Below are 14,751 nucleotides of genomic sequence, written 5' to 3' on the forward strand. Positions count from 1 at the left end.
GTCCTTCCACTGGCAAGGACAATCATGCCTTTAGAAGACTTACTTGCATTAATGGCTTCCTTGCTCTTGATAATTGTACCAATCGTTGACTGGTTACGGCCATACGTACTAGCGAGGGTAACGATGTGCATGCCTTCTTTGTATTTCTTTATTACCTCCAGCTTCGTTTCCATAGTAATCATCTTCTTACTTCTCCCTTTAACATCACTAGCAATCTTGGGACCCGTGGCTAACGAATTAAAGTTGGAATTAAGCACTAAAATGCACAAAAAATACGATATCGCAAGCACTCTTACGAGATCAAGTCTTTACGAAACACACACAAGATTCTGAACTGACCGTGATTAACAAAGAGAGAGAGAGAGAGGCAGCATCTCTCAGGCATTGTGGGAGGGATTTCGGCCAACAGCGTATCGACATCTTAGTGACGCCGTGACGCCGACCAATAGCAGACCAGCTTCTTAGTGACGTATGAGCGTGGTGTGAGGCGAGTGACTCGCGCAGTCATACGCGTACCGGCCGGCAAGTTTGAATTTTGGAATTCTATGGCGTACGGTGGGGAAAATGCCGTAACAAGGGGACGAAAAAACATCGTATTCCATACCGTAACGTGAAAAAAACGTAAGCTGGGGACGCCGTACGCCTTGGGTCCACTGTATCAAATTTCTCGTATGTTGAGACACTCGTTTCTCAAGGTATTACTGTATTTTCTTTTGCTATTCTTTGCCAAATTACTTATTAAGGAAATAAGACATTTAAAGTAGATTTTACATGTTTTGCATTGTGTATACTGTAATAGCTGAATGTAACACTTCTAAACTAGCAAAGAGCACCCCTGAATATCTTCAGGTTTCTGTTCCATGAGATCAGATTACGAATTTCCATGTGACATGCAAGGTTAAAGAGTGCCAGTATCAAATATATCATCCATTAATGCGTCACCAGCTTGTGGCAGTGCGTCACCATAGAAAGTGTGAACCTCAGGAATGCAAAGGCCCACTTGTGAGTGAGAAGCTTACAGGAGCATACCACCAAGAGGCATGCCAGGGTTACGCACGGCATTCATTTATGAATGACTTTCCCCACAAGAGCAGACACCACCTCAAGGGATATCATGAGCTAAGAAGAGAAGACATCTGAAGGACATGCTTCTTGAAGTTCTGTGTGAGTGAAAGGCTCGTTCCTCTGAACGAGGAGAAAAAAAGTTTCACTCCCTAAAGACTTTAAGCTACTATTAGAGTTGCTTGTCGATCCTCTGAACGCTAAGAAATGAGCTTTATGCTTTACGGACTCTTGGTTGGGGCTCCCAAAGTTTAGGTGTGAATACGGGCACTCTCCTATTGAGATGGTGTATAGGAGAGGGTCAAAGTTTAGACAAGTGATATAACAGCCATGTCTGGACACAGTCCTCAGATGAGATGGAACCCCCTCTCTCTGAACATTAAATTTCCTCTTGCCTATCTCCATTTCCAGAAGGGAGAAAGTCAGAGAGAGTAAAGATGTCACTTCGAAGAAGAATAAACAGGCGTTATCTGCAAGAGATTCCTTGGAGTCCCACGATCAGACAATTCCTCTGAAGAGGGCAAGACTTGTTTCCCCTGACCCCATCGCAACTTTCCATATTGACTCGCTGGGTCCTAAGGAGGTAAGACCTTAGAGTCCACCTCTACCAAACCTGAGGAATAGACTACTTTTCGGAGAGTTTTAGGACCTATCAGGAAACTGAATAACTTAGGTGATGCTCTGAAAGTCCCCTTCTCTGGAAGGCAAACCTCCATTGGTTCTTTTTTCAGAAACTGGAAGCACAAGTCTCTGAAACCAAAGATTCCCTGCAAGTGACTCGTACCTTTAAGTTGATCCCTTCCAAACAGGAAATTCTATGTAATAGAGGGAACCCATCCTTCCCCTCTTCTCTTAGACTATGTGGGTAGTGACCCTGACCCCAGGGATGTCAGCAGAAAGGCTCTTACAACAACCGTCAGTTTTCTCGTCCTCAGAGGCAGCAACAATGTTAGCATTGTAAGCTTACTCTTGGTTAGGCCACTGGTCCAGTACGCTCTTATTTTGCAACATCTCGTATAGGAAAGCAATATGAGAAGCTTATCTTTTCAGGTACAAACACAGTCGAGTTTTGTGGAGCTACTGGGTACTAAAACTAAAAGATGCATTGGTCAGCAAGTTCGTCAGACATATGGCCTCGAAAGACTCGATGTCTTTACGCAACACCCTACTGACACAGCATGCCTCCCTCTTCCCCATGGACGAACTGGATGCGGTAGTAGTAAAGTGGGAGAATACAAGTGTTGTAGCAAACCTCACTCTTTTCAGGACAAGGAAGCATTGTGTTTAAAATAGTGTTTACATTATGATTCTAAGGTTAAGAGTGAGAATGTCTGGCCTTCTTTCCTCTTTTCCTTCCTTTCCTCTTTTGGGATCAGCCAGAGTGATTTTATGGAGCTTGAACAGACACTAATGACGGATAGTTATTTTACTAAAATAGGAAGTGTAGAATCTCTTTACGATGAAGTGTATAACAGTTAAATCAAACCCAATACTTATATTACTCCCTAACAGGAACATTGTTCCTACTGAAGATAGATTCTTGTATGAGCAACTCCTGAGCCGTGGTGCAGTAGGTCATCAACCTTGGGTCACTGGATGCAAGTATCCTTTACTATGCTCTCCTTACCAGATTGAGTATCGCAATCCTGGGTGCTAGCCAGCCAGTTGGGCGAGAGGGACTTATTCCCTCCAAAGGGGAACTCCCCTACTAAAGAATGAAAGTTTGTATTCCACCCCACAAGACCCAGACAGAATTGAAATGGAGGCTCTGACTGCTGTCAGACTTGTACCACCAGTGGATACTGGGTGGTGGTTTGCCAGAACCTTGATAACTCTTCATTGAACATTACCAGCTATGGCCAGACTCTTACCCATACTAAAGGACTTTAATTTGTATAGCTAGAAAAAATATAAATTACTTTTAAAATGTGTGATTCTTTAGATTTTTATGTTCTTTTTGGTAATGAAGTGTAGCTTCATTTTGTTAGCTATTATGTATTAAGAAGAAGTTAGAGGCATTCATTCTCTTTCTTATAATTGTTTTTCCTGATTTATTAAGGTTTGAGATGAATGGAATTATACCTGGTAATTTTTTTTTTTTTTAGACCATTCTGGAGCATAAGATTTCCCCGCAGTACCCTGACAGCTGATGGTTGTATAAAGCTTGCCAAAATCTTGAAAGGTAAAGCTCTTTTTGGGAAAGATGGAATTATCATTTCTTCTGAGCATATACCGCAAGATGAGATAAAGAGGCTTAAGGAGGTTTTTTTATCGGAGATTCGTTGCTCATGTCGCTTGTAAGTATTATCGTGTCTTTTTATTTTGTGCAAGTACTTTAGTCTTTGAAGGAAAACTTTGAGAACATTATAAGTATATATGTTCACACAAGTAAATTTCTGATACGTTTCATACATATGATTGATGATCTTACTTGAGAAAACATGTCTAGTTAAACATGTCTAGTTCGCAGTGTAGATTTTTCTTTAGTAAAACTAGTTTACCCTTCAATATGTTCTATATATGCAATGTTTTACTTCCCCTGTACATTTTAACCATTAATCTTTTTACTTCTCCTTTTTCAAAAATAACAATTGAAAATGGAGTATTATAGGTGGTTTGAATGTGGTTTAGATTGCTCAGAAAGCAATGAACATAAGGTAAAAACATGTCTATTTATCAATAGAGTGCTGTATCTCCCATTATTCTCTTAAGGAAAACCATCAAAATTTTAAAATTAAAAGTATATCCTGTTAGTTTGTTCCAGATCAGCTATCAGTTAGATATGATAATATTGCTCCTTTGTGAGATTGTTTATCATAGGTGGTTGTATTTATTTTTCTATTCTCTGAGGTAATGTTTCTTGAGTAAATTTGTTTAGTGTGTATATATATATATATATATATATATATATATATATATATATATATATATATATATATATATATATATATACAGGGGGTCCTCGGGTTACGACGCTGATCCGTTCTTAAGACGCGGTGTAACCCGAATTTCCGTGTAAGTCGGAACACCATAAATATACGTACTGTACTGTACTGTAAAGTATTACTGTATACTGTACTATAATAAAATGTATCAAATGACATAAAAACAATATTAGAAAAAGAGAAAACAATTCCTTACCACATGAATTAAAGTAAATATCAATAAAAAAAGAAAACAATTCCTTACCACATGAATTAAAGTAAATATCAATAAAAAAAGAAAACAATTCCTTACCACATGAATTAAAGTAAATATCAATAAAAAAAAAAAGAAAACAATTCCTTACCACATGAATTAAAGTAAATATCAATAAAAAAAGAAAACAATTCCTTACCACATGAATTAAAGTAAATATCAATAAAAAAAGAGAAAACAATTCCTTACCACATGAATTAAAGTAAATATCAATAAAAAAAGAAAACAATTCCTTACCACATGAATTAAAGTAAATATCAATAAAAAAAAAGAAAACAATTCCTTACCACATGAATTAAAGTAAGTATCAATAAAAAAAAAGAGAACAATTCCTTACCTTATTCCTATGGTTGGCTTGCACACTGGAAGGGATGTTGCAAGGGACGGAGAGACTGGTTTATTGTGGAGAGGAAGGTGCAGAAGATGCTGAAGAAACTGGGGCAGGTGAATCAGGATTCTCTGGAAGTGAGACAAAAGATGCTGGAGAAGCTGGGGCAGGCGAGTCTGGAGGTGAAGAGCCTACAAGAGGTGGTGGAGAAGCTGGAGAAGCAGAGGCAGCTGAGGTTGATGGCAGAGGCTCTGTAGCAATAGAGGCAGCTGAGGTTGATGGTAGAGGCTCTGTTGCAGGCAAATCTGGAGTAGTAGAGGCAGCTGATGTAGAGGGTGCAGTTCTCTCTACTTTCTTAAAATACCGCTCCAGGTTAGACTGGACAGAGAGGATCCTCTTCTCATCCAAAATCTCCTTATAACACTGCAGTAAGTCCATGACACCTCTGGAAACCCTGGTGAACCTGTCCATGTTGGGATCTTGAGCCTCGAAAGTTGCCAATGCTTGTTGTATCTCGGCAAAACCTTTTGACAAGCCCTGCCTTGTGAAAGCCTTAGGGTCTGGGGTGGGGGCTTCTTCCTCTTCCTCTATGATCTGCTTCTCCAGTTGTATCAAGTCCCCAGCAGATAACTCCTCTCCATGAGATTCTAGCAGCTCCGTAACATCATCAACCTCCATCTCCAAATCGGTTTCCTTACTCAGGGCAACAATGTTCTTGATAACATGGTCAACTGTGTCCTCAAACCCATGAAAATCATTAACAAATTGAGGACATAGCTTCCTCCAAACACCATTCATGGTTGTAACCTTCACCTCCTCCCAGGAATCAGCAATGTTCTTAATAGCATTAAGGATGTTGTAGGACTTCCAAAAGTCCTTCAGAGTCAAGTCCTTCTTCGTTTCAGTTGCCTGTAATGCCATAGCAATTGTTCTTCGGAGGTAGTAGGCCTTGAATGAAGCAATCACTCCCTGGTCCATAGGCTGTAAAAGGGCCGTGGTATTAGGTGGAAGGTAAACCACCTTCACATTAGGGTGAAAGTCTCCCAGCTGGGCAGGGTGTCCAGGGGCATTGTCCAGCAATAGCAACACCTTAAAGGGGATACCCTTTTGGGCGCAATACCGCTCCACACTAGGTACAAAATGGTTGATAAACCAGTCTTCAAACACTGCAAGTGTCACCCATGCCTTCTTATTTGCCTTCCAAATGACTGGGAGTTGACTCTTCCAAATTCCCTTGAGTGCCCTTGGATTTTCAGCCTGATAGACCAGCATGGGCTTCAGTTTGAAGTCGCCAGCAGCATTTCCCCCAAGAAGCAAAGTTAGCCTCTCCTTGCCTGCTTTATGACCGGGTGCTGACTTCTCCTCCTTTGCTATGTACGTGCGGTTAGGCATGCACTTCCAGAATAAACCTGTCTCATCCGCATTGAACACCTGATAAGCAGAATAACCCCCCTCCCTAATTATCTCAGCCAACGCTTTAGGAAATTCACTTGCTGCTTTCTCATCCCCACTAGCAGCTTCACCTTGCACTTTAAGATTATGGTAATTGGCCCGAGCCTTAAATCGCATAAACCAACCCCTACTAGCCGAAAACTCTTCACTTTCACTTTCTCCCCCCCTTTCTTTTTTCAACGCTTCAAACAACCTTTTAGCCTTCTCTTGAATAACCATTAAGCTCACTGGAATACGCCGTTGATTTTGATCTTCCAACCAAAGCACTAATAACCTTTCCATTTCGATAATTAAACCACTACGCTGTTTTGTTATCACTGTTGCTTTCATTGGAGCAGATCCTTTTACGTGTTCAACAATGCGCTCCTTATCTTTAAGGATAGTAGCCACGGTCGAACGGCTAAGGCCAAGCGATCGGCCAATGTTCGTTGGCGTTTCACCGTTTTTAGACCGCTTAATAATGTCTAATTTCACTTCCATGGTGATGGCCTTCCTTTTCTTCGATGCACTACCATCAGAAGAATCTGCCTTGCGCTTTGGAGCCATAATGAAGGGCAAAAAGTTCAAAAAAACGATCAAACACGTGAGAGAAAGAACAGGCAATCACAACCAAAAATGGCGTATGAGTGGAACTGAGCGACGCCGTCTTCCTCGCCCACAACCACCGCAAAGCGTATTCATCCACCGCGCGCTAGAAACTAGTTCGCAATTGTTTACGTCGCTTACGACGCTAACGGTGTAAGACGGAACGACGCTTAATATTATTTTTATATTTTTATGGGGCGCGTTCGTAACGGCGAAACCGCGTAAGTCGGGACCGTCGTAACCCGCATTGGCAACTTTCGAGGCTCAAGATCCCAACATGGACAGGTTCACCAGGGTTTCCAGAGGTGTCATGGACTTACTGCAGTGTTATAAGGAGATTTTGGATGAGAAGAGGATCCTCTCTGTCCAGTCTAACCTGGAGCGGTATTTTAAGAAAGTAGAGAGAACTGCACCCTCTACATCAGCTGCCTCTACTACTCCAGATTTGCCTGCAACAGAGCCTCTACCATCAACCTCAGCTGCCTCTATTGCTACAGAGCCTCTGCCATCAACCTCAGCTGCCTCTGCTTCTCCAGCTTCTCCACCACCTCTTGTAGGCTCTTCACCTCCAGACTCGCCTGCCCCAGCTTCTCCAGCATCTTCTGTCTCACTTCCAGAGAATCCTGATTCACCTGCCCCAGTTTCTCCAGCATCTTCTGCACCTTCCTCTCCACAATAAACCAGTCTCTCCGTCCCTTGCAACATCCCTTCCAGTGTGCAAGCCAACCATAGGAATAAGGTAAAGAATTGTTCTCTTTTTTTTTTTATTGATATTTACTTTAATTCATGTGGTAAGGAATTGTTTTCTTTTTTTTTTATTGATATTTACTTTAATTCATGTGGTAAGGAATTGTTTTCTTTTTTTATTGATATTTACTTTAATTCATGTGGTAAGGAATTGTTTTCTTTTTTTTATTGATATTTACTTTAATTCATGTGGTAAGGAATTGTTTTCTTTTTTTATTGATATTTACTTTAATTCATGTGGTAAGGAATTGTTTTCTTTTTTTTATTGATATTTACTTTAATTCATGTGGTAAGGAATTGTTTTCTTTTTTTATTGATATTTACTTTAATTCATGTGGTAAGGAATTGTTTTCTTTTTTTATTGATATTTACTTTAATTCATGTGGTAAGGAATTGTTTTCTTTTTTTTATTGATATTTACTTTAATTCATGTGGTAAGGAATTGTTTTCTTTTTTTATTGATATTTACTTTAATTCATGTGGTAAGGAATTGTTTTTTTTTTTTATTGATATTTACTTTAATTCATGTGGTAAGGAATTGTTTTCTCTTTTTCTAATATTGTTTTTATGTCATTTGATACATTTTATTATAGTACAGTATACAGTAATACTTTACAGTACAGTACAGTACGTATATTTATGGTGTTCCGACTTACACGGAAATTCGGGTTACACCGCGTCTTAAGAACGGATCAGCGTCGTAACCCGAGGACCCCCTGTATATGTGTGTATATATATATATATATATATATGTATATATATATATATATATATATATATATATATATATATATATATATATATATTTCTGGGTCGACCTTTGACGCCCGGTGAAAAGGGTCCTTCTTATCTCTTTTCTGATATAAATGCTTCCAAATATACCAGAGAAAGTTAAAGCATGGAATGCAGAGGTTACTACCCTCGCGCGAGCACCTTAAGGGCGTCGTGTATAAAGAAAGGGCGTGTGAAAACCACTATTCACAGGTCATCTTCCATTTAGATCAATCCTTCCTCTAAAGGGGGAGCCGCCCTAACGGCACCAACCTAACTCACCTGAACCACTCAGCGACGCCTGCCTCGAGTGCCCTCTACACATCCTATCAGAAAAGGCTTGGAAAGGAAAGGGTCGGGGAAGAAACAGGGAAGGGTTTCACCGGGCGTCACAGGTATCTCCCCAGAAATAGATTTTTCCTTCGTCAAAATCCCTTTTCTGGGTTGACCTGTGACGCCCGGTGAAAATGTACCAGAGAATGCCTTCCAAGCCCACAAGCATCAGGTTAAATCAAAAACTTAAGTATAGCTGGGGATTACTATATTAAGGCACGTAAAGGGACAGACATAAACATCAAATCTCATCAAAAATAAGGTAAGTAAAATTATTGGAAACTGGATATTTCCCCAGGCAAAATAAGAATCCCTTAAAAACTAACATTGCCATGTAGGCACAGGAATGTACATAACTCCAGAACATCAAAATAAAAAAATAAAAATCAAAGGTAGCAATGGAATCAAAATTAGCAGGATGCAAAACATAATAACATGGGTACAAAGACATGACAAACTGTACCATACCCTAGGATACCAATAATTATATACAATCCAAAATTTAAGAGCTACCAGCATGAATAAGTCAACCTGACATAAAATAAAAGTGGGCTAATCCACCAACATAACACATCAATGAGGCAAAAAACACCGACCAAGGTGAGAGGCAACGTGGTGGGAGTGGCAGGGGGGAGGGAGAAGGTTGAGAGGAGGACGAAAAAAGGAGAAAAGAAGAAATTAATCGGGGGAGACGACACTCCCAGCTGCAACAGTAGGGAACTTAAGGGCCTGCAAGTTCTTCAAATAGTGGCGTTTGAAAACCATTGGGATTTCCAACCCATGTACTTCTTAAGGTCATCAAAATCCATATTCTGAAAATAATTGATGGAGGTGGCTACTGCCCGGATATCATGTGCATGTGGAAAAGATTCCGGGTTAGCCTGCTTGATAAAATGAAGGATTTGCTGTCTGATGCCTTGGATGGAAACAGTACCCCCTTGTTCCCTGACTAACAAGGGTCCAGATGAGCGTGACGCAGTCCGCGCTAAAAAGGCCCGGAGAGTAGCGACCGGACACAAAGAAGCATCTTGGGGAAGAGGAATAATTTTCTAAGGGGTCCACCTATTTTGTGGGTCCTCATTTTTGGCTAGGAAAGCTCTATCTGGGGAGAGAAGAACCTCTCCTGACGGAAGGAAATCTAGGTTTTCCGGATTACGGGAGAGAGCTGCTAATTCTGAAATTCTAGCACCTGAGGCCATGGCCATAAGAATTAAGGTCTTCCTAAGGAGCGATATGTAAGAGCAGGATTCGTTATCAGTGTCAGATGCGAGCTTGAGGACGTCGTTCAGAAACCACGAGACCTTTTGTGGACGAACAGAAGGTCGGAGCCTAGCACAGGCTTTTGGAATGGATGAGAAATAAGAATCTGCGAGGTCAATATTGAACCCCACGTAGAAGATCTTTTTCAAAGCTGATTTAATTGTGGTTATAGTGCTAGCTGCGAGGCCCTTGTCAAAAAGGGACCGAAAGAACGAAATGGCCAGGTTCGGGGTCATTCAAGATTCATTTGAATTTTTTAAGAAATTCCGCTAGCTTCTTAACTGCCGAATCATACTGTCTAATCGTAGAGTCTCTCTTGTCTGATTCAATAAAGAGGAAATTTTCTGGGTCAATAGCTGCATCCTTATGGGCTGCAAATGTCATGAAATCCACAAAGTTATGGTTTGCGCTATTCTTGAGGAATATATATATATATATATATATATATATATATATATATATATATATATATATATATATATATATATATATATATCTAAATATATATATATATATATATATATATATATATATATATATATATATATATATATATATATATATACATATATACATATATATATATATATATATATATATATATATATATATATATATATATATATATATATATATATATATATATATATACATATATATATATATACATATATATATATATATATATATTATATATATATATATATATATATATATATATATATATATATATATATATACATATATATATATATATATATATATATATATATACATATATATATATATATATATATATATATATATATATATATATATACATATATATATATATATATATATATATATATATATATATATATATATATATTTGTTCTAACACGAATACTTACCTCGAGCTACTTTCTATAGTAGTTACTGGTAATCTCCTCTCTATCGACCAGAGTTTTGCGTATGTTACCCCCCCACCCCGCTTTCTAAGTAGACCTACCCCCAGCATTAAGGAATGTGCCCCGAGGGTAGGATCAAGGTAGGTCGCTGCTTGGCTGGGTCAGCCTCATCATTAAGTTCTCTGGTCGCGCGGCGTAAACACCTCGCTCTCGTTCTCTGTCGATCCTTTGTGTGCGTTCTAGTGCCCCACGTGTTCCCAGCGTGGCAACTTGCGTTTTCCAGTGTACTTTTCCCGGGTGTTCCTGTGCGTTCACCTTCCACCCGTGTGCTTACCCAGTGTATTCCTTGATTCCCTTCAAGAAATTAATAGCTGAAGGGAACAATTTTACAATAAATCATCCTTCCTCCCCTTATCCTCTGTGTTCGCCGTGTAGGGGCAGCTTATGTTCTCCTACAGCCACGTGTCAGGACTACTAGTCCTGGAACGTAGTGCAGTGGGTGCACTTCGGCACCAAGAGGAAGAATACATCTAAGAGGCTCATAGGAAGACGAGCCTCTCCTCGCCACTTACTTCCCGATGCCTCATCGAATAGAGCTTCTTATACAGCCATCTTCCCCTACCCAGAGTAGGGGACGAGGTAAGTCAGTTGCGGTGAAGTGCCCATTGCTCTTCCCCAGGAGTTTGAGTGGGTGCGGTATAGCACCAAGAAGAAGTAGGCAACGAAGGGGTCGCCTAAGAAGACTAGCGCCCCTTCCCCCCCTTGCTTCGCTGGGCGTTTCGCCTGACAGAGCTTCCCTACCACCCTCCCCTACCCAGAGTAGGAGACGAGGTTGGTCTGTTGTGGAGAAGGTAACTCCTAAGAAAGTAGTTCGAGGTAAGTACTACGTTCGGGAGTGTGTTGGGAGACGGGGTCCTGGTGCAAGCAGGCCACGTCTCCTCTGATGACCCCATGTGGGGGAAAAATGTCCCTAATTCTTCTCCAGTCTCTTTGGCGTATTTTTCAGTCACTTCTGCAGCCGAGGGCGTCGCCGAGAAGGAGCCTCCCAAGTCTGTATTGCAGCGTTCCCCGGACCGGCAGCCCAGGGTTTTTCTCACCACGAAGGCCATCCTCCAGATGCAGATATAACCCTCGCAGGGAGAAATGCGAGAAGGCCTCTTCAGGCAGGCGTAAGGCCGCGAAGCTTCCGGTTCACCCCGCCAGCGGGTGTAACCGGGCTTCTTTACGGGCAGCCTGGCCGAATCAGCCTCGTCCCCCAGAAAGGATACACGAACGGTAGTCCTCGACGGCACGGCGATGCCGGTTCTGACCCCCGAACCTGGTGCGGAGCTCCCGCCGGGGAAGACCGGTACCACCGCAAGGGAGTGCCTGGTATTCCAGAACCGAAGCGCCCGGTGGGGAGTGCCCGGTGACCCGGCTCCTCGGTATCAAGCCGTAGGAAGGACTCTACAGGTAGGCGTAAGTCCTAGAAGCCTCCGGTTCACCCCGCCCAGCGGGGGGAAACGCGCTTCTTGTCGGGCGGCCTGGCCGAACCAGCCCAGCTGGTGCGGCCTTCGGGTCGGAAGGAACGGTTCCCGCTGTCGGGTCAGCCCACGGGAACCGCGTCCTCGGCACCCAGAGCCCTTGGGCGGACGAGAGTCGCCGCTGAACCAGCGATGCCTGCGTTAACCCAGGCCCCTGGTGCGGACGTCCCCGCAGATGAAATCCAGTACCTCGGCAGGACGGCGCCCCTGGTCCCAAGAGCTAGACGTCCAGTCGGCGTGCCCGGTAACCCAGCTCCCCGGCCCCAAGCCGAGACCTCGGCTGACGGAGGGGAGGGTTCCCTGACGGAGGACTCCGCCTATAGGAGAGTGGTTAGCCTTATCAGAAGGCACCACAAAATAGCAGAACCTGCGGCTACGGATGAAGATTCCTGGAAGTCAAGCCTTTTGAGGATCATGCAGACTCCCTCCCAACCTAAGACGTCCCTAGCACTTCCTCTAGCCCGAGATCTAGTCCTAGAGCAGGAGTATGTCGACAAGGTAGTGGCCAGCAATGCCGAGGCCCCCAAAACCCAGAGGTCCTCGAAATTAATCCAGGGCCTCAGAACCCAAGGCAAAGTCTATGTGCCAGCGGGACAACGCCCAGGCCCCTGTAAGGTGGAGTCAGCTGTAGGCATCCTTAGTCAAGGCGTCTCAGACGATACAGCCTCTTCGGCCCCAGTCTGTTTCTCGCCAGCAGAAGCCTCCATGATGGAGAAAATGTCGAGGGACTTAGTAAACGTCTCCTCTTGGCTGGACTGGTGGGTTTCCACTTTGGTAGGTGTACAAGCCTCCTTCGACCCCGAGGACCCTGTCCAGCAAGGCCTACTGAGGGACGTCATTACCTCCGGGGGTAAAACCCTTAAGTTTTTGACATATCAGTCTCTCTCACTAACAGCTAACTGGGTGCTCCGTAAGCGAGACACTGTTCTGGCGAAGGTGTCTCGGAAGGTACCAGACAGGGAGGCGCGAGCCATTCGCAGCTTGCCCCTGTGGGGAAAGTCTTTGTTTCCTCTGAAGGAACTAGAGGCCATAATGGAGAAGGTCTCGTAAAAGAAGGAGGCTAACGTCCCCAGACCTAAGACTTCTAGGAGACCGCCCTACAAAAGGCCGTCTCGGATAGTGCCGCGACGCCCCAAGCCTCTACCAGCACTACGAGGAGAGAGGCCCCCCCCTTCCTCCTGGTCCGCAACGCCTCAGCCCCCCCCCCCCCCCCCCCCCCCCCGCAGGGGAGCTCCAGCGCCCTCAAGCTCCTTCAGGTCGGGTTACTCCGCCTCTAGGAGAGGCAGATCAGGCCGCCCCTCTAGAAGAAGATAGAGTGGGAGGCCCCCTATCCCCGCCCAAGCCTCGGGTTGGGGGATGCCTCAGACGTCATTGGCAAGCATGGAAGGCTCAAGGAGCAGAGCCTTGGACAGTGTCCGTACTAAAGGAGGGCTACAGACTTCCGTTCCTAACGGAACCAACCCCTCTTATTCCGGCCAACCGGACAGAATGGCTAGCTCCCAAAGACCCGTTAAAGAGGACCGCCCTTCAAGAGGAGGTATCCTCCATGTTAGAGAAGGGCGCCATGGAAGAAGTTCTTCTCCCAGGGCCAGGTTTCTACAGTCGCCTGTTCCTGGTGGAGAAAGCGACCGGGGGGGTGGAGACCGGTTATAGATCTGTCAGCTCTCAACAAGTTCGTCAAGAAGACGGACTGCAAAATGGACACTCCGAAGTCAGTCCTGCTGTCCTTGAGGGAGAAAGATTATATGATGACCATCGACCTCAAGGACGCATACTTCCAAATTCCGGTCCACCCCTCGAGTCGAAAGTTCCTCCGGGTGAAATGGGGTTCCCAGATCCTGCAATTCAGGACCCTTTGCTTCGGTCTGTCAACAGCGCCCCAGGTGCTCACGAGAGTCTTCACGACTGTCTCAGTGTGGGCTCACGAACGAGGCATTCGCCTTATCAGATACCTGGACGACTGGTGGCTTCTTTCCGCCTCAAAGGTCCTCTTGGAGGAACAAGGGAGAAGTCTCCTCCAATTTTGCAAGGATCTGGGGATCGTAATCAACCCGAAGGAGTCAAATCTATCCCCATCCACCAGAATGAACTACTTGGGAATGACATTAGACACCATTCGGGGAAAAGTTTTCCCTTCGGAGGACAGGATAAGAGACCTCAGGCACATTAGTCAGCCGTTCCTGTCAGAACACCCCAGGAGGGTGAAAGACTGGCAGAGGCTGATAGGTCACCTGGTCTCATTGGAGAACCTAGTTCCCCAAGGGAGGGTAAGGCTCAGATCCATCCAATGGAATCTCAAGAACCTCTGGTGCCAGACGGATTCACAGCAGGTGCTAATCCCAGTCCTTCCAAACACGAAACCCTCCCTGGAATGGTGGCATTGCCAGTCGAACTCACTCAAAGGGATGCCCTTCAGGACCGGCCCTCCCGAGTTACTACTGTTCGCAGACGCCTCCAACCAGGGATGGGGAGCCCATCTCCTCGACGAAACGGCACGAGGGACCTGGTTGGAAGGGGAGAGGCAACTCCACATCAATGTCCTGGAGTTGAAAGCAATCCAGAAGGTGTGCCTACACTTCACAAGTCTGCTAAAGGGAAACAC

At 43.9% G+C, this 14,751-nt stretch overlaps 1 protein-coding gene across 1 annotated transcript in view; it reads left to right on the forward strand.

Annotated features, from left to right (window-relative positions):
- LOC137657787 (uncharacterized) overlaps positions 1 to 14,751 on the forward strand; it is a 170,413-nt gene that overhangs the window by 146,821 nt on the left and 8,841 nt on the right. Inside the window, 1 exon segment of the mRNA XM_068392302.1 lies at positions 3,168 to 3,359. Within this exon segment, the coding sequence (XP_068248403.1) occupies positions 3,168 to 3,359 (192 nt within the window).

This window comes from Palaemon carinicauda, chromosome 18 (assembly GCF_036898095.1).
Source record: "Palaemon carinicauda isolate YSFRI2023 chromosome 18, ASM3689809v2, whole genome shotgun sequence".
Classification (NCBI taxonomy): Eukaryota; Metazoa; Arthropoda; class Malacostraca; order Decapoda; family Palaemonidae; genus Palaemon; species Palaemon carinicauda.